Source organism: Harpia harpyja, chromosome 13 (assembly GCF_026419915.1).
Source record: "Harpia harpyja isolate bHarHar1 chromosome 13, bHarHar1 primary haplotype, whole genome shotgun sequence".
NCBI lineage: Eukaryota > Metazoa > Chordata > Aves > Accipitriformes > Accipitridae > Harpia > Harpia harpyja.
This window is the reverse complement of record NC_068952.1, coordinates 35,612,517-35,639,600: the sequence shown is the minus strand read 5'-3', so window position 1 is coordinate 35,639,600 and position 27,084 is coordinate 35,612,517. Positions and strand designations below refer to the sequence as shown.

The window sequence follows — 27,084 nt, the reverse complement described above, 5'->3', positions numbered from 1 at the left end:
ATGGGACCAACGCCCCCCGCTCAGCTGGTCGGGCAGGGCGGTGGCGGGACACGCCGGCTGTCAGCGGGGACGGCGGGCCGGTAACACCGGAGCTTCCCAGCCGACCACAGCCCTGCCAGCCAGCCCCGGCCTCACAACGCCGCCATCCCCGCCCCAGCACTACATGTCCCGTCGTGCCTCGGGCGCGGGAGGCCCCCGCGGCGGGATCGCAGACTAGCTGCCCTGAGAGCCGCCTGCTCGAAAGCGCTGATCCGCCCTCCGCCCTCCCCCGATTTGGCTGGAGCAAGGCCCGATATCACCCTCCGCGCCGGCACAGCTCCGCACCCCGCCTCCCACGCCGCGGGCGACGAGCCGGCGCCCTCCGCCTGTGTGGCTTCTTGCCGTCAGGCACCGGCGCGGGCGCCCGGCCGCGGCGCCGTTGGGGCGGGGGCGGGGGGGCCTCGGGAGCGGGTTGCCGGGGGGACGCGGCCTGGCTCGGCGGTGGCACCGAGATGAGCGGCAAGGAAGGTGATGGTGGCGGGGCGCGTACTTCCTCTCCTTTGGGCTTTACAGATATGTCTGTGAATGTAGTTTTAGAAATCTTCATCCTTGGTGGTAAAAAAAGGAGTTGCTGCAGCCAAACGCCGAGTGTGTGTTAGGCCTGTAAAGGGCTTATAGGGGTAAAAATCAACTTTCAATAACGCAGCACTTGCTTTGAGGCCTCTGGGTCGGTGGGTTTAGCCTAGGCTGTCACACAGACCTCCCTTCAGCCAGAAAGTAGGCTCTACGATAAGGAAGCTGGCTTTTTTATTTTTATTTAAAATTAAGGCTAAGTTACTGTTATTGCAGTCTGTGGTCTTCTGAGATTCAAATTGTTGGTTATTCAGTGGAACCTCTTCTCTCTATAATTCTCTCTCTGCCCCCCCCCCCCCCCTTCAGGAGGGCCTGTTTTTTCTGGTAGGTCATTATAGTGTTCCCAACTTTTGGAATATTGTAGAGAGTTTAATTCTCTGCACTATTTCAGGGGTTGTGTTTGTAATGTTTTCAGCTGCTACAGGAAAAACAAAACCCTGAACTCGTGTCCTAACAGAAAAGAAGAAAAAAATGATTTTCAGTTTCCTCTTTTAGAAAGTAACTACGCCCACTTCTGGTTTTGGTTTGGGATAATAAACAATTAAACGGAAACATTTTAAAATCCAGTGTTCTTCTGTAACTTTTAAGTAGCTTCCTATTGTTCTTCTTTGAAGGAAATTGAGAGAACTCCACATATTCAAAAACGTATGCTTGTATGTAAGAGTGTGCCAAATTTTGGCCTCTGTTAGGAACACAAAATGTACAGCTGTCACAAAAAGGAGGTAGTGAGAAGGAGGAACGGTTAAAACATGAATGACACAATGAGTCAGTCCTAGGTGAAGGAAGGACAAAAGGAAGAAACAGTACAAAGTATAAATCAGTAGTAAAACACAGTCCAAGAGAGATGAATTCTGGGTGAGGGTTTGAAAAGGAAGGCTAAGGAAGAGACATATAAGGCCAGTTGAAGGGAACAGCTATATTGGGTGAAAAAAGAAACTGGTTAATGGGCAGAGTGTAAGGACCTAAGATGCTACGCTGCAGGAGCTAAACCTGCATACCTGGATAATGGTAGTCTACTTAAATTATGCCTTGCTGCTTTTTCTGATTACTGAAGACCCATGACAAATAATTACAGTAATGAAAAACTTGTAGTTTTAATGACTCCTGTCAAGCTGAATATTTAAAATAATTTAAAAAAAAAAAGGAGGGGGGGAGGAAGGTCTAATCCTGTAGGCCATTGCTCACACAAGAATTTCCATGCAGCCATTCCCTTACAGAAAGGAAACGTAAAAGGGTGTGAAGACCTTACAAGAAAAAAAAAAAAAGGACTTAGGTTCCTACCACACTCATCCATTGAAATTTTTTTCTAGGATTTTTTTCTAATTTTCACTAGGAATGTGGTGGAAAAAGTGGCATGCTAACATGAAGATGATGTCAGCTGGTAATAAGGTTCATCCAGTTACCTTACTCTATCATGTAAAATATGGCTACAGTCAAGAATGCTCTGAAGACAGCATTCTGATGCTGCTCATGATCTGGCAAAACTACTTTATTTTGAAATGTATTTTTTCATGTGTATCTTCTATTAATAGGCTCGGGGGGGTTCAGAAAACGGAAGCATGACAATTTTCCACATGGTCAAAGAAGAGAGGAAAAAGAGAATGTTAATCCATCTTCAGCTTTGATGATGTCTTTTAAATGTAAGTAAGCATTTGGAAAGCCAGATTATAAAAACATGTAGTGTAGAAATTGCTAGGAAATTACTAGTATTTAGTGATGGACTAAACCAGCTTTCTCTGGGGGAGAAACTTGAAACTAGTTGGACTCATGCTTCATACATTTAGAGCTTGGTGTTTTGCTTTCTGTGCAATAAAGTCCTGAGAGTGGGATTTCACATAGCTCCACCTGACTCATGACTTGCTTCCTTTTTCATCCTACCTGCTGTTTTCTGTCCCCACCCTGCTTGTGCTGAACCTGATGCTAAGCAAACTGCCTAAGTGTTCAGCCAGACAAAAGGTGAGCAAGCCCTTTGGTGGCAGAAAACTGCAAGATCTGCAGAGGTGTAATGCAGAATCTGAGCCATGGGGATAAGAGGAGGAGATGGCTACCTTTGGGGAGACTGAGAAGGCTCTTAGCTGTTGACCTTAGCTCTGGTGCATAGATGACTAAGCTATTTCAGTGTAAATCTGGATGCATTGATTTGTGAGTTGGTAGCTGCTTATACATCCACTTTTTAAAAATAAGAGTTTAGCTAACTAATATAGGCCTGTATGTAGACGCTTATTTCAGTTTCAGTGCTTTTTTAAAATTAGCTTATATTTTCGTTTCTTTAAATAAGCAAGTGTAAACTTCTCTCCAACCAAATTGTTTTTATAGGATTTTGCACAAAACCAGATTTAAACTTCAGTAAATTTAGTTGAACTTTTTCATTAGACAAGCCCTAACAAGGCGAAGTTGAGCTTCAGAAATGAGAAGCCGTGACAGGAATAGTGCAGCTGTACTTTCAACTTTAATTTTTCACCCTTAAGCATATCAGTTTATCATAAGGTTGCCATTAATTCAAATTCAAAACAACACTTGTTTCCCTCCTTTCCCATGAGATCCAGTCAGCAGCGTTTGGTTAATTTCAGAAAGGATGTAAGCGACATGGTTTATTAAAGATCCCCTCTTTGTGCTGCACTAGTGCTTATAAGCCCCAGACGGAGACACTGGTGGTCTTTGTCTCCCATGTCAGACACAAGCATTAAGAAAAGGTGTGCTCCAGGTGGCTTATAACTGAGCAAGCTGTGTAAGGTGAAACGGAGTGGTGCACTGTTTCTATGTATGTTGCCTGTATCCAAACAACTTAATGTGTGAAATTAAACGGCTATACACATTTTGCTCTTTTTCATCTCTTTGGAAGAATGTTGTACTTGAATTGACATCGTTATCTGGTTGGCACCAAAGATTTCTAAAAAATTAATGAGAAATTGTCTTCTATAATAATAATTAATCAAAAACCAAGGAGTATTCGGTTACACCTTTTTTTGCTTAATACATTTTAAATATGACAGCTCAGTGATACAGAGAGTGGATAGTATCTTGGTTTGTAAGGTTGAGATTTATTAAGTGTCATTATTAATGGTCTGATTCTACACCACCAAAATCAATAGTTTGAGTCTTTGCTTTCAGTGATAGATTGGACATTAACGTGGAATGTGTGGAGGAAATGGCTGTGTGGTCTCGATGCGTTAGCGTGGAGAATGCCCTGAGTTCTAATCCTTTGCAATTTTAGGCAACAGTACAGTAGGTTTTCTTGCATCCTTCTAGGCTAAAGATTACTGTATTTGTCCATGTTTTACTTCAGGTCACAAAACACTTCTTAGTAGTCCCTAACAGGTCTAAAATCTAACGTAAAAGTCTAAAAGCCACAACCGTCCAGAGGAGATTTGGGGCATTGCTAATATCTTCAGAATAGTGAATTTCCTGGTAGATGAAATTTGTAAATGGTCATTGGAAATGTCATATACGGCATCCTACAAAGGAAGGTACCAGTCACCCTCCCTCAAGTTCCTGTCGCTATGATCTGAGGGAAAATTTCTTCTTGATGAAAATTCAGTGGTGGACTTGACTCTCAAAATTTGGAAGAGACACACCGATCGGACATATGAAAGATTTAAAAGATGAGTAGGAGCATTTGTGACTTATCTTAGAGTTTCAGAAGAAGATTGGGGAAAACAGAACAAAATAGGAGCAACCAAGTTTTTATCAAGGTGATGAGAAATACAGTTATTTTTGTAGCTTCATCTGACCTTTCTGCTATGCTTTTCTAAAGGATATTCACTTCTCAGACCCTTTAAAACTGTAACCTCTTAGCTTATTTTCACCATCTTCTCACACGGACACTTTAACACCTCAGACAGTTATGCAGGAAATGTGTTAGATTTCTTATAAGTACCTATTAATGGTTTATTTAGTGGAATAATGGTCTATAAAATGTTAATGGTATCTGTGAAACATTCATAATGTTTGACTGTGATAACCGGATACACATCCTCTCTTCTTTGTGTTCATTGTAGTTAAACAAAGACAATTTACATCAGTAAGTCAGAAATCTTATTTTAAATAATTGATCTCACTTTGCTTTAGTACTTCTAGTTCTTAGGGATATTAAAATACTTGACGTTCGGCCAAGTCTAGTTGGGATGTGAAATGCAACCGTTCTTTTTGCTAAATGTTGCATTTTTAACAGTGTATGTGCCTTAGTCAATTTTGTTTGTTTTGTTTTAGAGACTGGTGAATCTTACTTACTAATGATTGTAGGGTTTTATTTTTTAATTTATCTTGCTGAATTTGGGTGAAATTATAAGTCAGCTTCCTGAACAGCAGTATTGCAGAATAGATTTTACTAGTTAAAACATGTATTTTACCTTAAAATTGTTTGGACTGCCTTAAAGCATCATCAGGGTTGATCTATATTTAAACCTGACTTAATAAACAAAAGTAGTATTAATGATGAATTTTGCAGCTCTGGCAGGTGGTAGGCAGTGGTGGCCTCTGCAGCCATGCCCCATGCAGGGCCCACCTTGGGAAAAGGCACCCCAGGGAGAAGGCTGGTGGGGCTGGGGCCCATAAGCAGTTACTGTAGCACAGGCTCTCTGCTCTTCCGCTATGCTCTGTACATGTGATAACCATGCTTGTTATTGTAATGATTGACTCTGCAGCGTTTCAGCTGGAGCTTGACACCAGGCATGATAAATATGAACGGCTTGTGAAGCTCAGTCGTGATATAACTATCGAAAGCAAAAGAACAATATTTCTGCTCCACAGGTTTACCAGGTGAGTCACATTGAGCATGGAAGTGTTCATAGAAACCTAGAAGCTGCCTTGCAGTGTTCCCTGTATTTGTGATTAATAGCTGCAATGTTCTGTTGAGAGGAATTGAATTAACTTTGCATAAACATCCTTTAGGGTGGATGTGAGCTAATGAATGCACACTCGAGTTAGGGAATTAAAAGGTGCTGGTTCAGGTTTCTCAGTTGGTTTTACTGATGTATTAAACAGGATCAGAGTAGTAGAGTATAACAGCAGATGAGAGTTTTCGAGCTTTCAGCAAGCTGGGAGAGAAGAGCATGCACCCTTCCTTCAGGTTAGTTGCTTCTGCAGTTACTTCACCATTTTGGTTTTTACAGCCCCACCCTAGGTCATCAATGCAAAGAGGAGGTGGCCTGGGTTCTGTTTACTTCAATACATACTGCAACCTAAGAGGCTTTTGTGTGAAGTTTTGAGCTTCTACATGTTTTGTGTTCTTATGAGTCTTCAAGCAATCTTTGGAAGCCACAATTGAACTAGAAGAATAACGGGCAAATTTGAAGCTTTGCATAGCCTGTTGTATAAAATGTCTACTGTATGTGTCAAACAGTGGTCTTGCGTGTTACGGTTATAACAGCTCTCTGTTCTTTTTATTTTCAATTTAATTTATTTTTTGTTACTTACCAATGCATTTCTGCTGTAGTAGTAACTATTTATAGTTACCACAGTAACAGTTATAAATAGGGATTATGAAGTTGCTCTTTTTAACTTGGTCATCTTCTGCAGAGAGGCATTGTGATAATTCTAGTAACCGCTACAGCCTTGACTGTAAATAGCTACTCCCACTGCAGGGGCTAGATAGCCGGGAACTGGTAGAGGAAAGAACAACAAAAAACTCCTCTTTACTCCGAATTTTAGATTCCTGTTTTGTAAGACATTCCTGTTTTTGTGAGAGTGGAAGCTTTCCATGCTGTATTTTTATTTCCTTCTCCTTTGCTTTTTCACTATTATTGTGGCTTTACTTTCAGAAATCTGTTTGCTTTTAAATGTTTTCTGAAGACCAGCCTATCAGTAGTTCCTTAAATAGACTGTAAACTAATACAGCATATAGATTATTTGGGGGTGGGGGAGGGGGAAGTTTGAAGGAAATTAGATAAACTAAACTTTAAATACCAAGTATATATTGTGGTTGTGAATCAGATATTTCAGCTGTTCCCGAATAGCGTAATTACTTCCTAAAAAAAAAAATCACACATAGAAGTAGATCATGTATTGTATTTTGCAATACTGTAATGTATTGCAAAATATTGATTTTTTTTTTTTTTTTTAAGAAGTTGAAGGACTTCTGCAAATACTGCTGGTTTTCCAGAATACTTTTTTTGAAGCCTTTGCATGTGTTTCTCATTGTTCTTACTTAAGCAATAATTAAAATTCTAGTCTGGCATGAACATCATGCTACCAGAACTGTGTTTGGCCGGTTGATTATTTTCATGGTAAGAATCTACAGAATTTCAGAATCTACAGTAGGTATCAATGAAAGTTAAACTGTTTCTCATTCCAATATCAGCTTTGCTTTTTCTTGAAGCCATTGAAAATATATCGGTTAGTAAAAGAAAATGTGTAATGTTTTTTTAATTGTTTGCTCATGTTCTGAAAGCTGCTCTTTCAGTTTCTGTTTTATGATTGCAGTGCTCCCAATGGTGAAGAAATACTAAATGAATCTGAAGTCAAGCTAGATGCTGTCCGACGGAAGATTAAGCAGGTTGCACAAGAACTGATTGGAGAAGACATGTATCAGTTCCACAGAGCTATATCTCCAGGTAAATTATTTTAAAATAGGGAAAGTATGCTGTTTTGCACTAAGCTCAGTTTGTCTGTATGTAGCAGTGGTTCCTCTTCATGCTGTAGGTCTGAATTTTGTCATATTTCTATTGTTATAAATCAGGACTCAGATTAATCTTTGTTGTTGGCAAAGTTAGCTCTGGTATTAGAGGGGCTATTGCCCTACGGTATTCTTATCATTGCAGTTAAACAAAGATTTAAATTTACAACTGGAAGATTTTGGACCCTGACCTAAACTGAAGTTGGGAGTAGTTCTAACAAATGTACTGGCTAGTCTTCTGTGACTGAGAGGAGTATGTGCAACACACTCATTTACTCCACCTGAAGGGTTATAATTTCTGGGAGGAGAGAGGGAGCGACTGTCTTGTGAAATGATTCCATTTTGGGTTGATAAAGTTAATAAATTAAAACCCTTAGATTAGCATTTTCTTTCTTCCAAAGACTCAGAATGTGCTTCTGCCTCTGTGTTACAAGCATTAAATCAGCGTTTATATCTGTTTCAATTGCATCTTTTTCTGCTCCTCTCTGTAAATAGCAGTCTTTACTAACATCCTTGAGATACTAAGTCCCAGTGCTTTCATGACTCTTGCTGTCAAATCGTATTTCTTTGCTGAATCTTTGCTGACAATCTGAATCTTACCTAAAATTGTTACACCTTGTTTGTGGCAACACATGAGTAAAATATGTAACTGCTTCTTTGACATCTTGGTCATGGCATAAAAGTGTCTTGTGTTTATCAATCTTGTTTTAAACACCTTGGAACCCTGTAATCCTGTATATCTTTCCTTGTTCAGGTAAGACTTCATCAGCTGAGGAGAGCTGAAGTTTTACCCCGAATGACTGAATTGTTTAAAAATATCCATAGGATTGATTTGATAAATCAGCACCAAATACATCGATGTACTTTACAAGACAAACAGTGCACAGGTTAACTTGTACTTATGTCTTGCACAAACTTAAGTTTGTTAAGAGTGAGCCAGCTCTTCAGTGAAAGCTGTTTGGCACTTTTGAACCAGAAGGAGCTTGCCTTGCTAATCTTCAATGGCTCTAATTCAATTCCACAGTCCTCTTACCTGTGGTGCATTGGGTTGTTCCAATTAAATATAAGTAGTTATTCTTAAAGAGCCAATTAATCTGTGTGCGTCTTGCTGCTATTTATAGCTTCATACTGTAATGAGGCAATGAAAAGAAAGAAATAATTCAAAACTCTGACACTACAGATGACCTCTAACTGTGAACAATACTAGTCAGAGTATCTTGACATGCTGAAAATGTGTTTAGATTTTCAACTACTGCTTAAAAAAGCTGAAAATCCTTGCATTCAGTTTTATGAACAAAGATTTATGAAAGCTTCATAAACTTGTCTTGTAAACCTTGTCTGAATAACCCCTGAAGTTTGTAGTCCTGTGTAAGTCATAGAATGCTATCTATAGAACAACAGCATTTGAGGTCTGCTACCTCGTCAATTTTGGAGACCTCATGATAAAAGCTATCAGCCTTGCCATGTGAGTAAAATTGTTATGGGGTAACCAGTTAACCTGCATCAGCTGCTTCACCTGATTTATCTCTATTTTCTTAGTATCTGGCTTTGTGTGGGTAAATTCAAAGAGGCATACCTACCTCTATTTTTACTGAGGGGCAGCTTGCCTGGAATTAGCTTGCATTCACCTCAGACATAATAGCGTATGCCTACATAGCAGACATACGGAAACTTATCATGTGGTAAGTTCTGTGTGTACCCATGTCTTACAAAGCAAGTGAGCAAACCTGACGCTAGGTTTCTACTTCCAGATTCTCTCCTCTGAGTAAAAAAAAATTACTGGTTTCGGTTTTTAAAAAATACATATTTTCCAACCTGAAAAGTTAGATTTTTTTATATGAAAGATATGTAAACTTAAGCTAGCCATAGCAACCTGAAAATAAAGAAATTAATGAAAAAAATTCATTTCAGGTTTGCTTTGTATATTTGGTAAATACTCACACACAGTCAGCTATGTTGATTCTCCTGCATAATCAATTTCTGACTTGCATAAACATATCTGTTAATAACAAAATGGACCTGAATAAACTCTTTAGAAAACAACTGAAAATATGCTATCAGAAACAAGTCAGCATTTCTAAAACTTTTCCCCAGTGTTTTAAATCTCAGCCTCTTAAAATGACCAAGATGTATTTGTTCATTGTAGAGCAGGCCAAATTAGACCTCTAGTAGAGGAAGTTAGAGGCCTGCTACATGTGTATGATGACTCAAACGTGTCCACAGCTGCAAAGCTTTTAGAATAGCATAGAATATTTCAGTTGGAAGGGATGTACAAGATCATCTGAGTCCAACTGCCTGACCACTTCAGGGCTGACCAAAAGTTAAAGCATGTTGTTAAGAGCATTGCCTAAATGCCTCTTAAACACTGACAGGCTTGGGGCGTTGACCGCCTCTCTAGGAAGCCTGTTCCAGTGTTTGACTACCCTCTTGGTAAAGAAATGCTTCCTAATGTTCAGTGTGAACCTCACCTGGCGCAGCTTTGAACCATTCCCACGCGTCCTATCGCTGGATCCCAGGGGGAAGAGCTCAGCACCTCCCTCTCCATGTCCCCTCCTCAGGAAGCTGTAGAGAACCATGAACCCCTCAGCCTCCTTTTCTCCAAACTAGACAAGCCCAAAGTCCTTAGCCCTCCTCATAGAACATTCTTTCCAGCCCCATCACCAGCTTTGTTGCCCTCCTCTGGATGCATTCAAGGACCTTGACATCTTTCTTAAATGTGGTGCCCAGAACTGCACACAGTTATATATGCAACAGCAGATCCTTGGGTGAATTGTCATGGAATTAAGGAATTTTCTTACTACAGTCTTGAGACAACTTAAGAGAATGAATCTTGCTGACCTCTCTAGGGAAAAAGAAAGGATGGCGAAGAGGTATTAGTACACTAAATAATAGGGGGGAGAAGAAGTAGACTCTGCTGTCCATCTTTCCAGCAATCAGGTGTGCAGTCTCTGAAATGCCTGAACTTCGTGGTTTTGTGGACAGAACTAAAAGACAGAAACACACAGCCTCCCACTGCATTTCTGGAGTTAGGACTGGGAAACCGTTAGAACAGTTTCTGTAATTAGGCAGTTCTTGCCTCATTAAGAAGACTATATATAAAATCCAACTGAAATAAGTTGTCTTCATTCCATTTCTGTAGGTCTTCCACAGCGTCTACTTAAATTCTAGCTCTTCTGCATGATGCTTCTCTGTGAGGGGAGTTTGTGCCAGCTGGTGTCCATTGTGCATGTTTTGTAAGGGTGCATGTTAGAATATGTCACTGAGAAGACAGGGAATGCTTTTAGGCATTGTTTAAATGAGCTCATGTGTATGACAAGTATGAAATGCAGACTTTTAGCCAGAGCTTTACTCTTACCTTGTTCATTAAATCCTCCACTCTCCAGTTAGTCATTGGGATGGCAAAAAAAGGAATATGCAGGCTTAAAGACTTGTAGATCTTGATCGTGCTGAAGCTAGGATTAAGGAGGTGTCAGAGATGTGAAGATGCTTGATGCTAGGATTATGAAGCTGAGATAGAAAACCTAGAGACGTGAAGAATGAGGGGACAGTTAGATAAAGAGCAACTGTGAGAGGGAATGCTTCATTCCCCCTGCCTCCCACTGTTTATGAAGAACTGTAATTGGGAGGGAAACAGTGCTAAGAGTTAAGAATGTTGCTTTTATTTTTGTTTTTAAGTCTAGTGTTCTTTAGTTGTTGCTTTGCTTTTTTTCACAGTGGAAAAGCTTGCATGCCTTTTTGAAAATAAATGTAGCTAGGAAAAGTGCTAGATCTTTTGTCTTTAAGTATTTCCTAGAGCTGTAAGTCTTGACCTTCCTTTCATGTAGTTTTCAGTTCTGATTTTGTATTTTAAAGAAATTCTGGAGAACTAGTTAAAAAGCTTTTTGTGAACAAAAACATTGCCATTAAACTGCTTTTTTCTTCAAAAAAGAATAAAGAAACGCCTCTGTCCCATATCTCAAAAGCAGCATGTCCAATTAACCTCAAACTTCCTAAAAATATTCTCCTTTGTCTTGAAACCAAACATGAAACATCCTCCTGTTCCCCACCCTACCTCTCACAGAAAAAGTAGAAGGGATCAAAACTGGGCTTATAATGGAAACCTTCGTAGCAGCCTTAACTGGGGAATCATGACTGTCTGCATAATAAAGCTGCCTAATACATATTTTATTCAGTATAATAACTGTTAGCCTATAAATAGAAGAGTGCTGTGAGTATAATGCTTGGGAATATTGTTTGCCACTTGTAATTGTTAGATGCTTTTTTTGGGGTTACTCCAAGCAGTTGTTCTTTTGACTTGAAGATAAAACAATTCTGGCAGAGCACTAAAGGAGTTTCATGCTTTCCCTCATTAAGAATAGTGCTAATGGCACGCAGGACGTTTCCCCAAAGGACACTTGCATGAGCTCAAGCACTGAGTATAGCACTAATTGAACAACAACAAAAACTGATGACTGTTTTCTACACGTTTCTTAACAGTACAGATTGTCCCAGGGGATAATTAAATAAGCAAACAGAGAGATACTGAAATAATGAAGTCTTTTTTTAATGTAGAGGTCTTCATTTGTTATGTTAGAATGTTCTGCTTTGTTGATATTTTTAAAGCTTTACTATTTGTAATATAGAATTCCTGCTCCTTTGCCCCACTTTGCAGTGTATACCTTATATATCCTGTGAGGAAATGTGTACTGTTTCTTTAAAATAATTCTGAGACTGTGCAAGAAAAGGACTGAAAAAGATTGTATGAATTTATGAAGGGGAGGAAGAAATTTTTCAGGATTTTCTATATGTATATATGTGTGTTTGGGTATTTATATATATATATATATTTAACTCTAAAATACTAAAGACAATTTCAATAGTATACAAGAAAGACCTGTACAAGCCTTAAAGACAAGAAAGAGGGTGCTCTGCAACACGTTAGGATTTATGGAATTATTCTAAGCATGTTCGAAATGTACTCTGCATAAATGCAAAACTTGTGTAATGCAGAGGGAAACTGAGTTGCTTGATAGGTTGGCATTGTGTGGGATTGAATTGATGACCTTTTTAACGTGATTTTGTTAAATGAAATACCTAGCTATTTGAAGACTTACTCAATTTTTTGTCCCTTAACAATAAAAGCGTGTGAGAGAATTGTAAGGCTTTTGAGGTGTTAAATTATTTTCTGTAGGGCAACTTGACTGAAAAACCTCTTGAAGTGATAGTTTTAACTATGTGTTGATGTTTTTAGAATGAGGTCATTAGATTCTGCTAGGAGCAAGTATAGGTGTGGTATTATCTTCACAGCTGATAGCCGTACATAAGACAAAATATGGAATGAGGAGCCCATAATTCTTCTGGGGCTTCTTCAGTAGTGTGGCGTAGAGCGATGATGATGGATGCAACTAGAGCATTGTTGGCTGACCTTTCTGTTTGCTGTGTGCTTGTGCTAGCAGCAGTGGTGAGTGGAGTGGTGTGCACAGAGAAGCTCATTAGCTCTTTATCATGTCTGCACTTGCTCTCAATAGGATTAGATGATGAGGCTGTAAAATGTCAGCACCTTGTCAAAACTATTGCTCTGTGACTGCTTCTGCTGATGATGGTGTGGGAAATTCTGTGTAAAAGTTCAGCATTGACGCAGTCTAACGCATAATTTATCTTGTGCAGGCACTATTTGTGTTCTGAGAGAATGATATAATGGAACTTATTTCTGTCTCCTGCCTTATGCTGTTTAGAGTCACTTAGGTGTGTAATCGTACTGCAACAAGCTGCATTGCTGGATTGGACAAAGTCAGTTAAGTCTGCGCGGATGAAAAGGAAATACTTTTAATGGTGCTAGAATACTGTTTTTTAACTGCAGTATGTAGGACCACCAGACATGATGCTGTAAGAAATGCTATGGAGTTGAGTGAGGTCCATCCAAGCAGGCCAGATTTAGATTACTGATTATTTAAGTAATACTGGATTTTTTTGGTATTGTATGAAGGATTTGGATTAGAACATGCACTAAAGGAACTGTCCACGTAATGATTTCTGTGTTACCTGTTTTTTTGTTCGTAACTTTTTCATTCATAATATGGAAAGAACAACTCATACTTGAGCTGTGCTAGCTACCTTTGTATTTGTAGACACCTAGGCATTTCTGAAATAATAGCAAGGTAAAGAACTATTCTGTACATCAAGAACAGTAGAAATAGGACATTTTTTTCTTCTTAAGAAAGTTTAAAAACTGTAATAAAATTGTAATTGTAGGTTGGCAATACAAAGGAAAAGCTTTTTACTGCATGAGGAAGATATCATGAATTGTAAATGTCTCACCCAGGAAGAGGCTTGAATACACCTAAAACTTGAAAGGAAAGCTATCCATGAAGGAAGCAATCAGGTTTCTGCAAGATGGTAGGAAAACATAATAACACAGGAACAGGATGTAACTGAAGAATTAAAGTTAATGTCTTTGCTGTTGTGGGTGAGAGGTAAAAGGCCAGAAATGGAAACAAAGTTTCCTGATTATACTGGAAAATTAGCAGAATTCACAGTGAATAAGCTAATATTTATCAGATCTAATTTTGTTAATTTGTTTCTCTGTTTTGTTATTTTCTCTGTTTCTCTGATGTTCTCACATCACCAAGTATGCCAACAAAGTTTGTCAAACTGTTTTTTTTCACCCTGCAAGTTGCTTGTTTGAAACTTGATACCTTCGGTTTGTTGTGTTTTACTACCCTTTGATTATTTCTTGTTCATGCCTTTTTCCTAGGTTCTTCCAGGGAAAGTGAAAAATCAGCAACTGCAAAGCTTCTCACTTTTTTACTTTCTGCTGCAGGGTTTGTATGTCCATACACAAAAACTAAAAACAAACCCTGGAAAATGAATGTGAATTCAGACGTGACCAAACAGGGCATGCAGTATGTGAGCATTGATTATCAGCTGATCCCTGAATGAGCCATTGAGTTCAGCATAAGCCGTAAATTCAGCAGGAGCTGTTGAGGGCAGCATAAGTCTGTAAGAGAAGCTATATACGGTCTTTTAAAGATGCGTGCTGTGGATCAGGCCAAATAAAGATTGTCCTTTCCTAGTTCTAACTTAGGCCCTAACTGTCCAAAAGTCCTGCAGTGGCAAATACTGCGGTTATTTACATGACAATCTGAAACTAGTGATGATGTTTGTCTTTTAATTCAGTTTATAGCTAGCAAATGGAGGAGACCTTGTGCTCTGGCTCAGCAATTTTTTTTGACCCTGCAGCTGTTAACATCAGTCATTCACAGACCAGAGCTCTCCAGCCTTTACAGGAACCAAGTGCAGGTGGAACATGAGAGAAGACCAAGAAAGATCTATGAACCTTTTTTTTTTGTTTGTTTAAAATCACACAGGAGAATGTGTCATAGAGGAACTCCATTCCAGGAAACAACTAGTATAGTGCATCGTGATTAGTTTTTTGTTTTGCAGTCATGTGGTGAGAAAGAGGGGTTGGTGAATGGTGATGTACCTTTTTCTGTACTGTATTTATGAGGATAAACGGCCACCATTGGTACTTCTGGCATGGTAGTGAGTTGGGGCCGTTGCATGGAAACAACATCACCTTGAGAACTTTCACTGGGGTTTGAGCTGAAGAAGCTGTGTTGTGTTAGGTGCTCTTCCTTCTTTGATCATTGAACATCCTGACTGAGTCAGAGCTTCCCTTCCTTGGTATCTTGAACACTTGCCCTCAGGGCTGTTAGTAGTATAGAATTTGCCATCTAACTGAATGACTTTTAAAACTATGTATTAGTTATCAAAGCAATTGGAGGTAGTCAAAGAGATCAGGAAGACTACTTGTCACAGGAATAGTTTGGGCTTTTTTTGTTTGTTTTTTAAGAACTCATGTAGAACTTTGGCTGCTCTTCAGAATTACTACATTTGGGGGGGGCGGAATTAAACAAAAAAACTCCAACCCTTCAGAACAAAAAACTTGGTTACAAAAGTAACCACAGTACATTCCTCAGGTCTTCAAGTAGGAACAAAATGAAAGCTTGTGAATTTCTCATCCATGATGAGTCATCTGCAAAAAACCTAGCATTTGTCATATGTACACGTGTTTCTAATAACGATAACAAAAAGGCTTGATTAAACTGTTCTCTGCAATGAGAGATTAAAATATTCTTTGCAGTTCTCCGCGGGGTTTTTGTGCCCGTTTGGGGAAATAATTTAACTCTCACAGGCACCTGTGCCTATTAAATAGGGAACCTGTATTTGTTTCTGTAGTTATTGGGAGAACAGACTAATCTTGGGATTACCTTTTCCCTACGGTTGGTGTGTATTCAACTTTAAACGAAAGTGCAAACAATATTAACACTTCAGTATCTGAAATACATCACTTCAACATGTGCAGCTAGAAGGGAACAGAACTTCTTGGTGATCATAGATGTGTCAAGTAGCAATTGGCTAATCAACAAAGCATTCAGTACTTAATAGGAGAAATTTGCATCAATTTAGTTATTGATATAACAGTAAATCAGTTTAGACAAATCACTGCTAGATGTAATATACATTATTTATATTCCATTAGTAGTCAGTTCAAGGTTATTTAAAATAAGTTTTTCTGACAAATATTCACATCTGGGTTTGTACTGATTACTAAAGTAATTTCAAAACTGGACTGATAAAATGGAGCAGTTTGTTTATGTGGATGTGGACTTAGCTTTGTTTTTTCTCTCCCCAGTTCCCTTAAAAATTCAGACTACTTGTAGCTCTACCTGCCATAATGACGCAGCTTTTGAAGTATTACTCAGTGAATAGAAACAGATTTATTTTTTTTCCCCCCACATTTGTAAGATTTTATGGACATTTGTTCTAGTGCTTTTATTTGTATTTGTTAGTTGGTCCTGTTTTATAAAATCCATCCCTGAGTGGAATTATTCTTTTGAGCCATTTTCATAACAGGATGTCCAGAGCATGCCAGTCTCAGAGGATAGCTGGCTTTATGCTCTTTCAGTGTACTGTTATAAAATTAACCTTTGACTTCAGGCTTAAAATCAACAAAGCAGTTGGATTGTTTCACAGCCTGTTTTGGTTTAATTACTTAAGTTTTATCACTTGTGCATGCAAAGAGACCTGTAAATCTAAGGAATCATTGCCAAGTCTGGAAAGCACTTCAATGGAAAAGACTGAGCTGTGAATTGTCAGTTTCATCTCAATAGGATGCTGACTCTGAAGCAAAATGGTTTAATTTGTGTATTAATATTTTTAAATTTATTGCTTGTACTTGTTTCAGTTGATGTGCGTGGTTAATTATTTGCTTATTTTACCAGTTCTCCCCTTCATTGATCAATATGCTTGTAGAAGTGGGTTCTTTAAGTTTACCATCCTCCCCATATTTGGCAGAGCTTAGTAATAAGGATTCTCCAGTTTAACTTTGTTTTTTCTCTGTTTGGGATTTCCACAAGAATATGACTCCATTTTTTTTCTGGGTTGTGTGGGTTTTGGTGTTTTTTTTGTTTGTTTGGGTTTGTTTTGTTTTGTTTTTTAATGAGAATGTAACTTGCCAGCCTAAACATGATGTTGAGAGAGAGCTGTGGCTCTGCTGTTTTGATTTTGTAATGAATTTGCAAGTGGGTAGTTTCACATGACTCGCCCTGTAAATAATGTGCCCCACCCTTCATATAGTGATCCTGGAAGAAACTTGCTGTGTGTATTTTCCTACCATCTTTCTAGTGGCTGCTATTGGCATGTGATTGCTGCTGCACAGTTTAGGGGAGGAGCTGGGTCAGAGAAGACAGGCTGTCATCTGCTTGTGTCCTAACCATCAGCCCAGGCTGCTCTGTGAACAAAAAGATACAGAGTAAGAGGAAAGAAAGAGGACGAAGGGATAGAAGGAAAATGAGTTTGAGAAGAAATAGGGAGAGAAGAATCTTATTCGGGAAGATGGCAGGTAGCACTGGCATTGCTAACCTTAAGAACTGAGAGGCATGAAATCCATTTTAACCCATTTTTTTAACTGTTGAACAGATATTTAAAGGAGGAAATGAAGTAAACAAAATTTTAGGAGGAAACTCTCACCTCTTGTTTGATCTGTCATTCTGGGTTAAAACTTCTGTCCATGCATGCATGTACATCTCGGGTGGAATTAGATTCTGTTTACCCTAACCTGACTCCTGCAATTAAGGAATTTTCTATTCTTTACTCATTTTTTAAATAGCACTATCTTTTCCTACCCCTTATGCATTCTTTTGACACTTGGATTGAGTGCTCCAGTGACTTGGTTTTTTGAAGAAACCTGATTTCTTGCTAAGTTTCTTAGAGAAACTGCTTAACAGTTCTTTCTCAGAGTTTGCATGTGTAGATAAGGATAAATGTCTTGAATATCAGCTGATACAGCTGGCAAAAAAAGTGCACAAACTTTCACGCACAAAATCTCCTCCTTTATAGATAATATGTGCTCAGAAGATATCTCAGTGTAACTTTCTAGTTCTTATGTAGAAAATATTTTTTCAAAATATAGGAGGAAGCTGTTATACTGGGTCACTGTAACTTGTCACTAGTACAAGCTATTTATATTGAGTAAATGTAATAAAATATCAAAATACTTAAGTATTTTGTTACCTTCGGTAATTTGAAGAAGTGCTAGTAGAAATAATACAGTGCTTTTAATTGGGATTTTGGTCTGTGTACTAGAAAAAAAAAATTACATAAAAGGCAGTCTTACAAACTATTCCATTACTGGCAGCTCAGTCTGTAAATAAGCCAATTTTGGAATAAATCCAAAACAAGAGCATAAGGGGAAGGGTATTGTTGGATGGTGTAATGAAATGGGATGGGGTTTTTCACCTTGGGGATTATTTGCTGAAAATAGCGGATGTCCTACCATTAAGCTAAAACACAACATGTTTAAACATCCTTCTACCTGCACATGGAAGCACCTTATTTCAAGGTCTTGGGTCATTGAAGTGTCATGTTGTAGCTACTTTTGGAAGAAGGACTTTAAAAAGAAAAAAAAAAGTCAAACATTACTATTTTTTTGCAAAGTAGTTGTTACCAGGATTTGTTACCAGTCTATTTGTAATGGTAACAACTTTAAATGAGGTTTTGTAAGGCTTACTTGTAAATAGTGGGCGATAGATTCCTGAATTGTGAAAGGGTGACAGTAAATGACAAACCAGACAGTTTGCACAACATTCACATGGTGGTGTTAAACAGAAGGAGCGAGGAGAAGAGTGGAACATGTCAGCTATTGTGGGATGAGAGGAAGCAAAAATGTGTGTGTGTATACATACATATAAGTATGCCTATATAAAAAAAAAAATACATAAAAATAAATGAACTGAGGAGCCAAACACTTATCCTGGAAAAGGACAAAACATGTGTGGAGAAGTAGTAAAGTGGAGTGAGCCAAAACTGGAAGTTACGATTGATCAAGACGACTGTTTACCAGAAAGTCTGAGAGCTGATTTGATCTCCGAGAACTCGGAGAAAATGCCAAGTTGATTCTTCCTATGTGATAGTCTTCTCCACAGATAGCAGAGAACGATTCTCACAGATGTTGTCATGTTGAGTGCTGCTATATCTGGTAGCTTACAGCTTATCCACAGAAAAAGCCCAAATTTCGTAATGGATTACTGGCCATGTTACATCAGAGGGTAAGTCAGGAAAAGAATGGGTGATGAAATCTACCTCTCTGCAACTTCTGAATTTATCTTAGAAGATCCTGAGTAGCTTTTATCTAGTATTCTTCTATCGCTTGTGCCCAGAATGCTTTACCTGAATTCAGTTGATGAAATTATTGTATTTAATTAGCCTTGCAGCTCCCTGTGTGTGTTCTGATTTGTGAACAGCAGTGCTGAGTGTGGCTTTGGTTGCTGCATGGTTCTTCTGCCTTTCCCACTGCTGCTGTAGAGAAGCATAAAGGGTGCAGGTTGAATTGCCATTCTGAATTGCCTCCACTGATCTTGCAAATACATATTTAAAAGGAAAAAAAATGTAGCTCACTCATCACGCTTTTGTGATTGTAATGTGGAAAGCCTTCTACAAGTGAATTTTCCCTTGAGGTTACTGCTAGTTTTTGGGGGGTATTTCCACTCTCATCTGTTATTCAAATCTATGTTCTCTTCTTTTTGATTTAGACTTTTTCTTTGATCCAGATGAAGTCTAAATTTGCAGCTTCCTGCATATCTCTGTAGGCTGAGGTCCTGGCCCTGAAGAGGTCAGTTGAGGATTTTAAGATTATTCTAATGGAACCGGGATTCTACTTCTGGTACCCTTGGGTACCTCCACATTCTCTCACTTCACGCACTGGCAAAACTATTGTCTAATCCTGGCCCCCTTGCAGTGTGATACAGCAGTGTCACCTCTTTGCTTCTCTTCGAAGTGAAACCATCCCCTTAAAATGGCTCAGAATGGCTCTGCTAGAGCCATCTCTGTTATGTTACAGTCTCTTCCTTTAATGTCATCCTTTGGCGCTTTCTCTGTCCATAGGTCAGATATACACATGCATTGATTTTGTCTTCAAAACTTTTTTTAGCTTGGTCCTGCCATGGCTATTTGTTCCAGGTTTGTTTCTGCTTTTTTTCCACTGACACTGCCAACTTCAGCTTTCTGCTTATGAAGTTTTCCCACATGCTTTCCTCAAATCTGCTCTCTGCACATAAGGAAAAACTGACAGAACCTGTGAAATCACTGTCTGGACATTCAAGCTCTTTTTTAGATCTCACCTTTGCTATAATGCATACAGAAAATCACCATCTGCTGAGTAGGTAGCAAGAGGAAATTGTGGCAGGTGGCTGCAGGTGGCATACAAATCTGGTACAAGCTACATTTGTTATCCCATCTTTTATTTCCTTGCCAACATGCCACCTCCTTTTGTCCTCCTGCATGCCTTGTTTTTAGAATACAAGTTCTTTTGGACAGAGCTGTTGTTCAGTATATTCCTCTTATTGGATGTCACAGCCCTCTCTGGTTGATTTGGGGGGGGGGGGGGGGGGGCGGGGCTGGAGTGATTTGTAACAGCAGATGCTTTGTCCTGAATGTGAATTTCACCTAACCTGCATGTTTTAAGGAGCCTATTCACTAATTCCCACAAAATAGAGAAGTGGGAAATTCAGTCTTAAAGAAGTATCTACTGTTGCTAATAAGATGAAACAAAGGAAACTTCTTTTTTTTTTGTGGGAGAGCCACCTTGCTTTTGATTTATTTGCAGTCTTTTTCTCTGCATTGTGTCCTGTGTCTTTGTGAACTTGTGAAATAGTAATCTGAACTCTCCATCATACAAATGCCTTATTTTAAAAGCTCCTTTATCATAGAATGGTTTGGGTTGGAAGGGACATTTAAAGGTCATCTAGTCCGACCCCCCTGCAATGAGCAGGGCCATCTTCAACTAGATCAGGTTGCTCAGAGCCCTGTCTAACCTGACCTTGAATGTTTCCAGGGATGGGGCATTGACCACCTCTCTGGGCAACCTGTGCCAGTGTTTCACCACCCTCATGGTAAAAAATTTCTTCCTTACATCTAGTCTAAATCTACCCTCTTTTAGTTTAAAACCATTACCCCTTGTCCTATTGCAACAGGCCCTACTAAAAAGTTTGTCCCCATCTTTCTTATAAGCCTCCTTTAAATATTGAAAGACCACAATAAGGTCTCCCTGGGGCCTTCTCCAGGCTGAACAAGCCCAACTCTCTCAGCCTGTCCTCGCAGGAGAGGTGCTCCAGCCCCTGATCGTCTTTGTGGCCCTCCTCTGGACGCACTGGAGCAGGTCCATGTCTTTCTTATGCTGAGGACCCCAGAGCTGAAGGCAGTACTGCAGGTGGGGTCTCACCAGAGCAGAGTAGAGGGGGAGAATCCTCTCCCTCGACCTGCTGGCCACCCTCCTTTTGATGCAGCCCAGGATACAGCTGGCTTTCTGGGCTGCAGACGCACATTGTTGGCTCATGTCTGGCTTTTCATCCACCAGTACCCCCAAGCCCTTCTCCACAGGGCTGCTCTCAATCCCTTCATCCCCCAGCCTGTACTGATACTGGGGGTTGTCCTGACCCAGGTGCAAGACCTTGCACTTGGCCTTGTCGCATGTCATGAGGCTCACATGGGCCCACTTCTCAAGCTTGTCCAGGTCTTTCTGGATGGCATCCCGTCCCTCGGGCACGTCAACTGCACCACTCAGCTTGGTGTCATCTGCAAATTTGCTGAGGGTGTACTTGATCCCACTGTCTACGTCATTGATAAAGATAGTAAACAGTACTGGTCCCAGTATGGACCCCTGAGGGACATGATGGGGAGCTGCTGTTCAGTGTGTTTCTGAGAGTAACATGATGCTTTATACTGATACTACAGAAGGTTCTGACTGAAAAATGCAGTTGGAGTAAGAACTTGAAAATGTTTATCTGCTGTGTTCTTGGTCTGGTTTTCATACTTCAGAAGCGTGCTGTTAGATTATGTTTCAGTGTTATTTCTGGATTGTCTTAGTTTGCACTTTTTGCTAGTAACCTTAAAATAGTCTCACTTAAAAGATTTCTAAAAAAAATAAATAATTGTGAGCATGGATCATTGCTGGAAAGTTTGAATCATTAGGTTAATTCTTCTGCTATTTTTGCAGGACTTCAAGAATATGTTGAGGCAGTCTCATTTCAGTATTTTATCAGAACACGATCTTTGATTAGTGTTGAAGAGATCAACAAACAACTAATATTTACAGCGGAAGACAGAGAAGAAACAACAAACATGGTAAAAGTTTTTCTTTTCTCATGTGACAAACATCTTTCTGGGATGGAAATGCAATGAGTAGGCTTAGTTACATTTTTGGCATCTGATTAAATAAGGCCAGTTAGTGGTATGGTATTAGACATACATGTGGGCTTTGACTCACTTGTTCAAAAAATGCTTTTTATTCTGACAAGTGGTAAACCGAATCTGTGGAATACAAGTTTATAAATTTCACATTCTTTTTATTCAGAGCAAACTGAACTCCTTCTGGTAGGGGGAAAGATCCAGGATAGTGAAATACTAGCAAACAAATGTAGAGGAGGGATTTTTAATGGCTGGGACTGCCTACAAGGCCTAGTGGTGTATAGTGATGTAGCAAAAGTTGGGGGAGACAAATGAATCCAAGGCAGGATGAACACCACGAATGAAATCTTACTGCTGGCACTGAACCAGTCACAGGAGGCACTGTATTCACCTTCTGTTAAAATGCACTCTGCCTTTGTCTTAGCTTGATCATTTGTAACTTCCTGGGATTGATCTTGGTGCTTCCCCTCAGAGGACAAGCTTGTATCCCATCATACCTTAGCCCTAATACCATACCTGCTGTTTCTTGACTTGCCCATACTCCTACCCTGCGCTACATAGAACTATTTGCATAGGGACACTGCCACCAACCACAGTAAACTGGCTACAGTTTGATTGTTGACGGGACAAAAGGCGATTTTGTAGTAATGTACAGAAATGCACATGCAGTACACATGCAATGTCCAGTAATGCACAGCACTACTGCTTCAGATGAATTCCTGAGTCTGCTTCTGTTGAAGAGATTCTGCTGTAAAGCACTTCTTATTCTTTCTTCATCCTCTTGGTAAGGTATTTGCAAAGAAGCCAAGTTTTTAGCATAAATTTGTTTGTTCTTACCAGAGGCAAACCCATTGTGGCACACTTGTTTTAACAAATTGTGAAATTGTTAACTCCTGCGTACACACCATGACTGGATTTGTGAATTTGGGTGGATAGCATGTTATGGGAACAAGGGAACAGAAACCTGTGTTGTCTCCCACATTACCGGTATTTTGGCAATAAAAAGTATTGGAAACTTGGATATAGGAGCGAACTTGTAACTTTGTGATGAGTTTTCTTTATGAAGTATTTTTTTAGCTATTTTTATGAGTTCAGTTGATATAAAATGGATCTGAGAATTATACCTATCAGCTTCTTGTAGAAAACATATTTTGAAATTCAAGATACTAATACAAAATGATACGATTTGTTTTCATAATGCAGACTCTTTTTGATTCTTGATTGCTTTGGTACTTTGGACAGACCTTTTAGGGAAAATTTAAATCTATTAGGCTGAGATCTGTCAGGCAAAAAAAAAAAGCAACTGCAAATAAATGTTGGTACAAAGACATGATAATTCTGTTTGCACATAGAGATGCTGGAAGCAGGGTATGTTTATCATGCATGTTAGAATGGAAATCACATCTCAAGTCGAAATGATGCTTTCATACCTTCTGGTATGCTGGAAAGAGATTAGTACTTCTGAAATCAGACTGTGTAGAAGTGCCATGCAATTTAATTTTCCAGAATGTTTTTAATTACCAGTTACGTTAGATAAGTTAGTGTGTATTTGAACCGTTTTTCATAGTTCATTCTACTGGACTTTGTTCTGTTCTGTCCTCAGACCTCCAATTCCCACGATAAACAACTACACACTTGGAGCCTGAAGGTAACACCTGTAGATTACCTGCTGGGAGTGGCTGATCTAACTGGAGAGCTGATGCGGCTGTGCATCAGCAGTGTTGGAAATGGTGACATAGACACACCTTTCGAACTGAGCCAGTTCTTACGTCAGATTTATGATGGTTTTACTTTCATTGGCAACACTGGACCTTACGAAGTATCTAAGAAGCTGTATACCTTGAAACAGAGCCTGGCAAAAGTAGAGAATGCCTGCTACACGTTAAAAGTTCGGGGGTCTGAAATCCCAAAGCACATGCTGGCTGATGTGTTCTCCACCAAAACGGAATTGATTGACCAAGAGGAGGGCCTGCCTTAAAATAAGGAGACTGTTGCAACTCGGAAGGGAAGAGGACTTAAGAGAAAGATTTTTAGTTATGGTTTGTGGGGTTTTGACCCTTCTCAAAACTTTTCAGGTAGAGACATTTTTAGTTTTATCTATGAGAAGATTGTTTGCAGTGGTAATTTGTAACCAGAAATACTTTTTATGATGTGCAAGAGAACAAATGTTTGACTTTGTCCTCTCGGTATGGAATTTCCTGTATTGCTCCATTGTATCTTCTTTCAGAATGACCAAAATTTCCACTGCACCCTACACCAGTGTCTGTCAGTTGTGTGAGTCACCTCAAACTGTTGTGGTTGCTGTTACCAGTTTTTGGCAAGCACAGCACTGGAAAAAAAATGGTTAAGTACTGTTATTTAGCATTATCCATAGGTTTCTGCTGACCCATTTTCTGAGTATTTGGGTTCTATACTCATGTCATACCTAAAACAATGCACTTATGTATGTGTAAGTTCTTCCCTTGACTTGAAACTGAGGTGGTCTCAAAGGTGCCATGTAACTTAAGTTTTCTCTGATTAATGCTTTTGAGCATGAAACTGAAGCTAAGTCAACTTTTTTGCCAATTGATAACGAAGCTAATTGCAGCAGGTAAATACTACTGTGCACTTGTTATTTTGGGGCTCTGTTTAAATTGAGCTCTGTTCAAGTTAACACTGGTACTTCACAGTTCTGACATGAGCTAGAAAATCCACACCAAAAAAAATTGTGGAATGTATTGGTTTACATTTTTTGTAATACAGTTTAATGCAGAATCTGACATCCTTCTGTTTGTAGACAAAAGCAGAAGACCTACCGAGTGTGTTTAACATGAATAATTTGGTGTTAGGATAAGCAGGTTTTGGCCAAAACAAATGCAGTGTGGTGTTGGACGTCTGTTCTCCATTGTTTGTGCTGCCCTGAGGACCTTCAGTGGGGTTGAACTGGTAGAAGTGAAAAAGGGCTAGCCAAGCTTTGAATATGTGTTAGCAGGAACTATATCATCTGCATGTTCCTATGGAAAGGAAATTGCAAACAGAAGTAAGGCAGACATTCTGACTTCCACGTTTATCTTTGAGGTGGGTATGTCACCATTGGCAAAAAATCAGGGCTTTCTGCTGGTGTCTGAAGTTATGAAGTCTGATAATGTACATTATGCTAAAGGAAAACAGATAAAACAACATGATCTTTAGACTCCAGGAAATAAGCCTCCCAACTGCAATTGAAAATACTGCATGTTTTTTATTTCCACTTCCATATGCTGTGATACTGCCAATATTTTTCCCATGAGCATGTCCTGAGTAGCAGGGATAATCTGATATATGGATAGGAATGGGTAAATACATTTCTGTCACATTTTTCCATTGTTTCCACATAAAGCAATATGTGGTCGGTTGAACAAGGAGTGGCTTTTTTCCTATTGTTTAATACTATTTTTTACAATAAATTCTGAAAAGCAGTCACTGCCTGTACATTGGTCCTTTTGCCTGTCGGTCCCAGCGGTAAATAATGATGTGAGTTTCCCACTGTGCAGGACTTGACTTGGAAGTTTTGTTCCATTCCTATATTCATACTTTGAGGGGCACTTTCTAATCTTGAATCTCTCTTCTCTTTCTCCCTTATTCTGTGAAGTCGAAAAACTAGTTAGGAGAGAAACTTCGTGTGATCCTCGTGAATTAAAAAAATGCAGTGCATTCAGATGACAAAACAAGTTTATCGCTGGAATAAATTGGCAATGGTACCTGCATTTTTACATCTCTCCTTGTTTTTTCTCTGCTTTTTTTCTGATGGGAGGAGGGGAAAGAAAGGAGAAGGATACTTATTAATAAGGAATGGTTCCCCCCCAAATGAATGCATCTAGTATTTCAGTTGATGCAGGTAAGAGTATAGTTCTGTATCTTTTGACACAGCTAAATTTACTGCAAGTAATTGCTTGTTGAGTGTTTGTGTGGTGTGAAGCGAAAGCAGATATTATTGGAGGTATTGTGTGATACTAAACAGAGGTCTGTCTCTTGTCTGACCTAGCAGTTATCAGGTGGAATTTAAAAATTTTCGTGGCATAGTTTGAAAAGGGATGAGATGAACTCCAGCACATGGCAGTGCTTGGCCGAGTGATGTTCTGCCTCTAGCCATGGAACGAGCACACAGTGGCCAATGCTTTAGTCAAACAGCTCCTGCTTTTGTACAGTCATTCATTATTTTAAAATGACAGGTGTCTAAAGAGAGTACTTTTTTCTAGCGATCTTTATAAGTAGAGGTTCTTTGAAAAAATACGTATTGGTTCTAATGATTTTGAGATTCAAATTTTCTGTAAGGCAAGAGAAAACTTTTTAATGACAGACGTGATTTCTAAACTTCAGACTGCCTGCCCATAATCAAAAGCTGTGAATAATTTCTAATAGGGAGCAAAGTGTATGTGTGGTGTATTAAAACACCAGCACATATGGGAAATAGCTAATGGCCTGCAAACCTCCTGCTCAAGGAAATATTTTCCCCAAAAAACAATTACACTGTAGCTATTTGAAAAGTGACAGACATTTATCAGCAAAACAAGCCGCTAAACAAGCAATGGCAATTTTCCCATTTCTTATCCCATTACTCTGTGGAGCTATTGATACGCTTGGTCTACGGCCAGAACAGGACTACGTCATAGCAGATGTTTCACGAGGGCAGCTCTGCGTGCTAAAAATCATCTGCCTTTCTAGAATCTCTTTTCTCAGAAATGATTTTTCTTTACGGGTTCACTTTTGTCCTGACTGTTAATTTGAAGTGAGGAAAATAAACCAAACCGCATTTAGCTTTCCAGAACTGCCAGAGAAGTTATGCAAGAGAAACTTCCTGTTGACAGGACACGTATGTCTGTCTACTTAGAGTCCTGCTTACTTGGATTTTCAGTGAGTTTATTGAAAATAAAAAGCATGAAAATTAAAATAGGGCCTTTTATAATATTTAGCATATTAGGTGCCTTATGGAATTTTGTGGACCGGATTCTGGCACTGCCCTCAAAGAGTTTGCAAGTTAAGAGTAGGCAAAAGAGTAGCCAAGATAAACAAAGGGAAGGTGGTAGAAAGGGAGGAAGATGAAATGACAGGATTTTTACCAGAAGGCTGTGTGTGGTAGTAGGTTGGTTTACCACTTCCCATTTCGGAAAAGAAAC

At 39.3% G+C, this 27,084-nt stretch overlaps 1 protein-coding gene across 1 annotated transcript; it reads left to right on the top strand.

Moving 5' to 3' along the window:
- Positions 1-410: 410 nt before the first annotated feature.
- On the top strand, positions 411-25,386 carry TSNAX (translin associated factor X). The gene is made up of 6 exons (XM_052806850.1): positions 411-507; positions 2,145-2,252; positions 5,256-5,370; positions 7,033-7,163; positions 21,759-21,886; positions 23,553-25,386. Exons 1-6 carry the CDS (start codon positions 492-494, stop codon positions 23,925-23,927), a joined length of 873 nt encoding a protein of 290 aa, XP_052662810.1. The 5' UTR covers positions 411-491; the 3' UTR covers positions 23,928-25,386.
- The last annotated feature ends 1,698 nt before the right edge of the window (positions 25,387-27,084 follow it).

What these genes read in the sequence shown, in the direction of transcription:
- TSNAX (XM_052806850.1), top strand. An exon ending in CCACAGAGCTATATCTCCAG is followed by an intron (nt 7,164 to 21,758) that starts GTAAATTATTTT and finishes CTATTTTTGCAG; the next exon opens with GACTTCAAGAATATGTTGAG. An exon ending in GAGAAGAAACAACAAACATG is followed by an intron (nt 21,887 to 23,552) that starts GTAAAAGTTTTT and finishes TTCTGTCCTCAG; the next exon opens with ACCTCCAATTCCCACGATAA.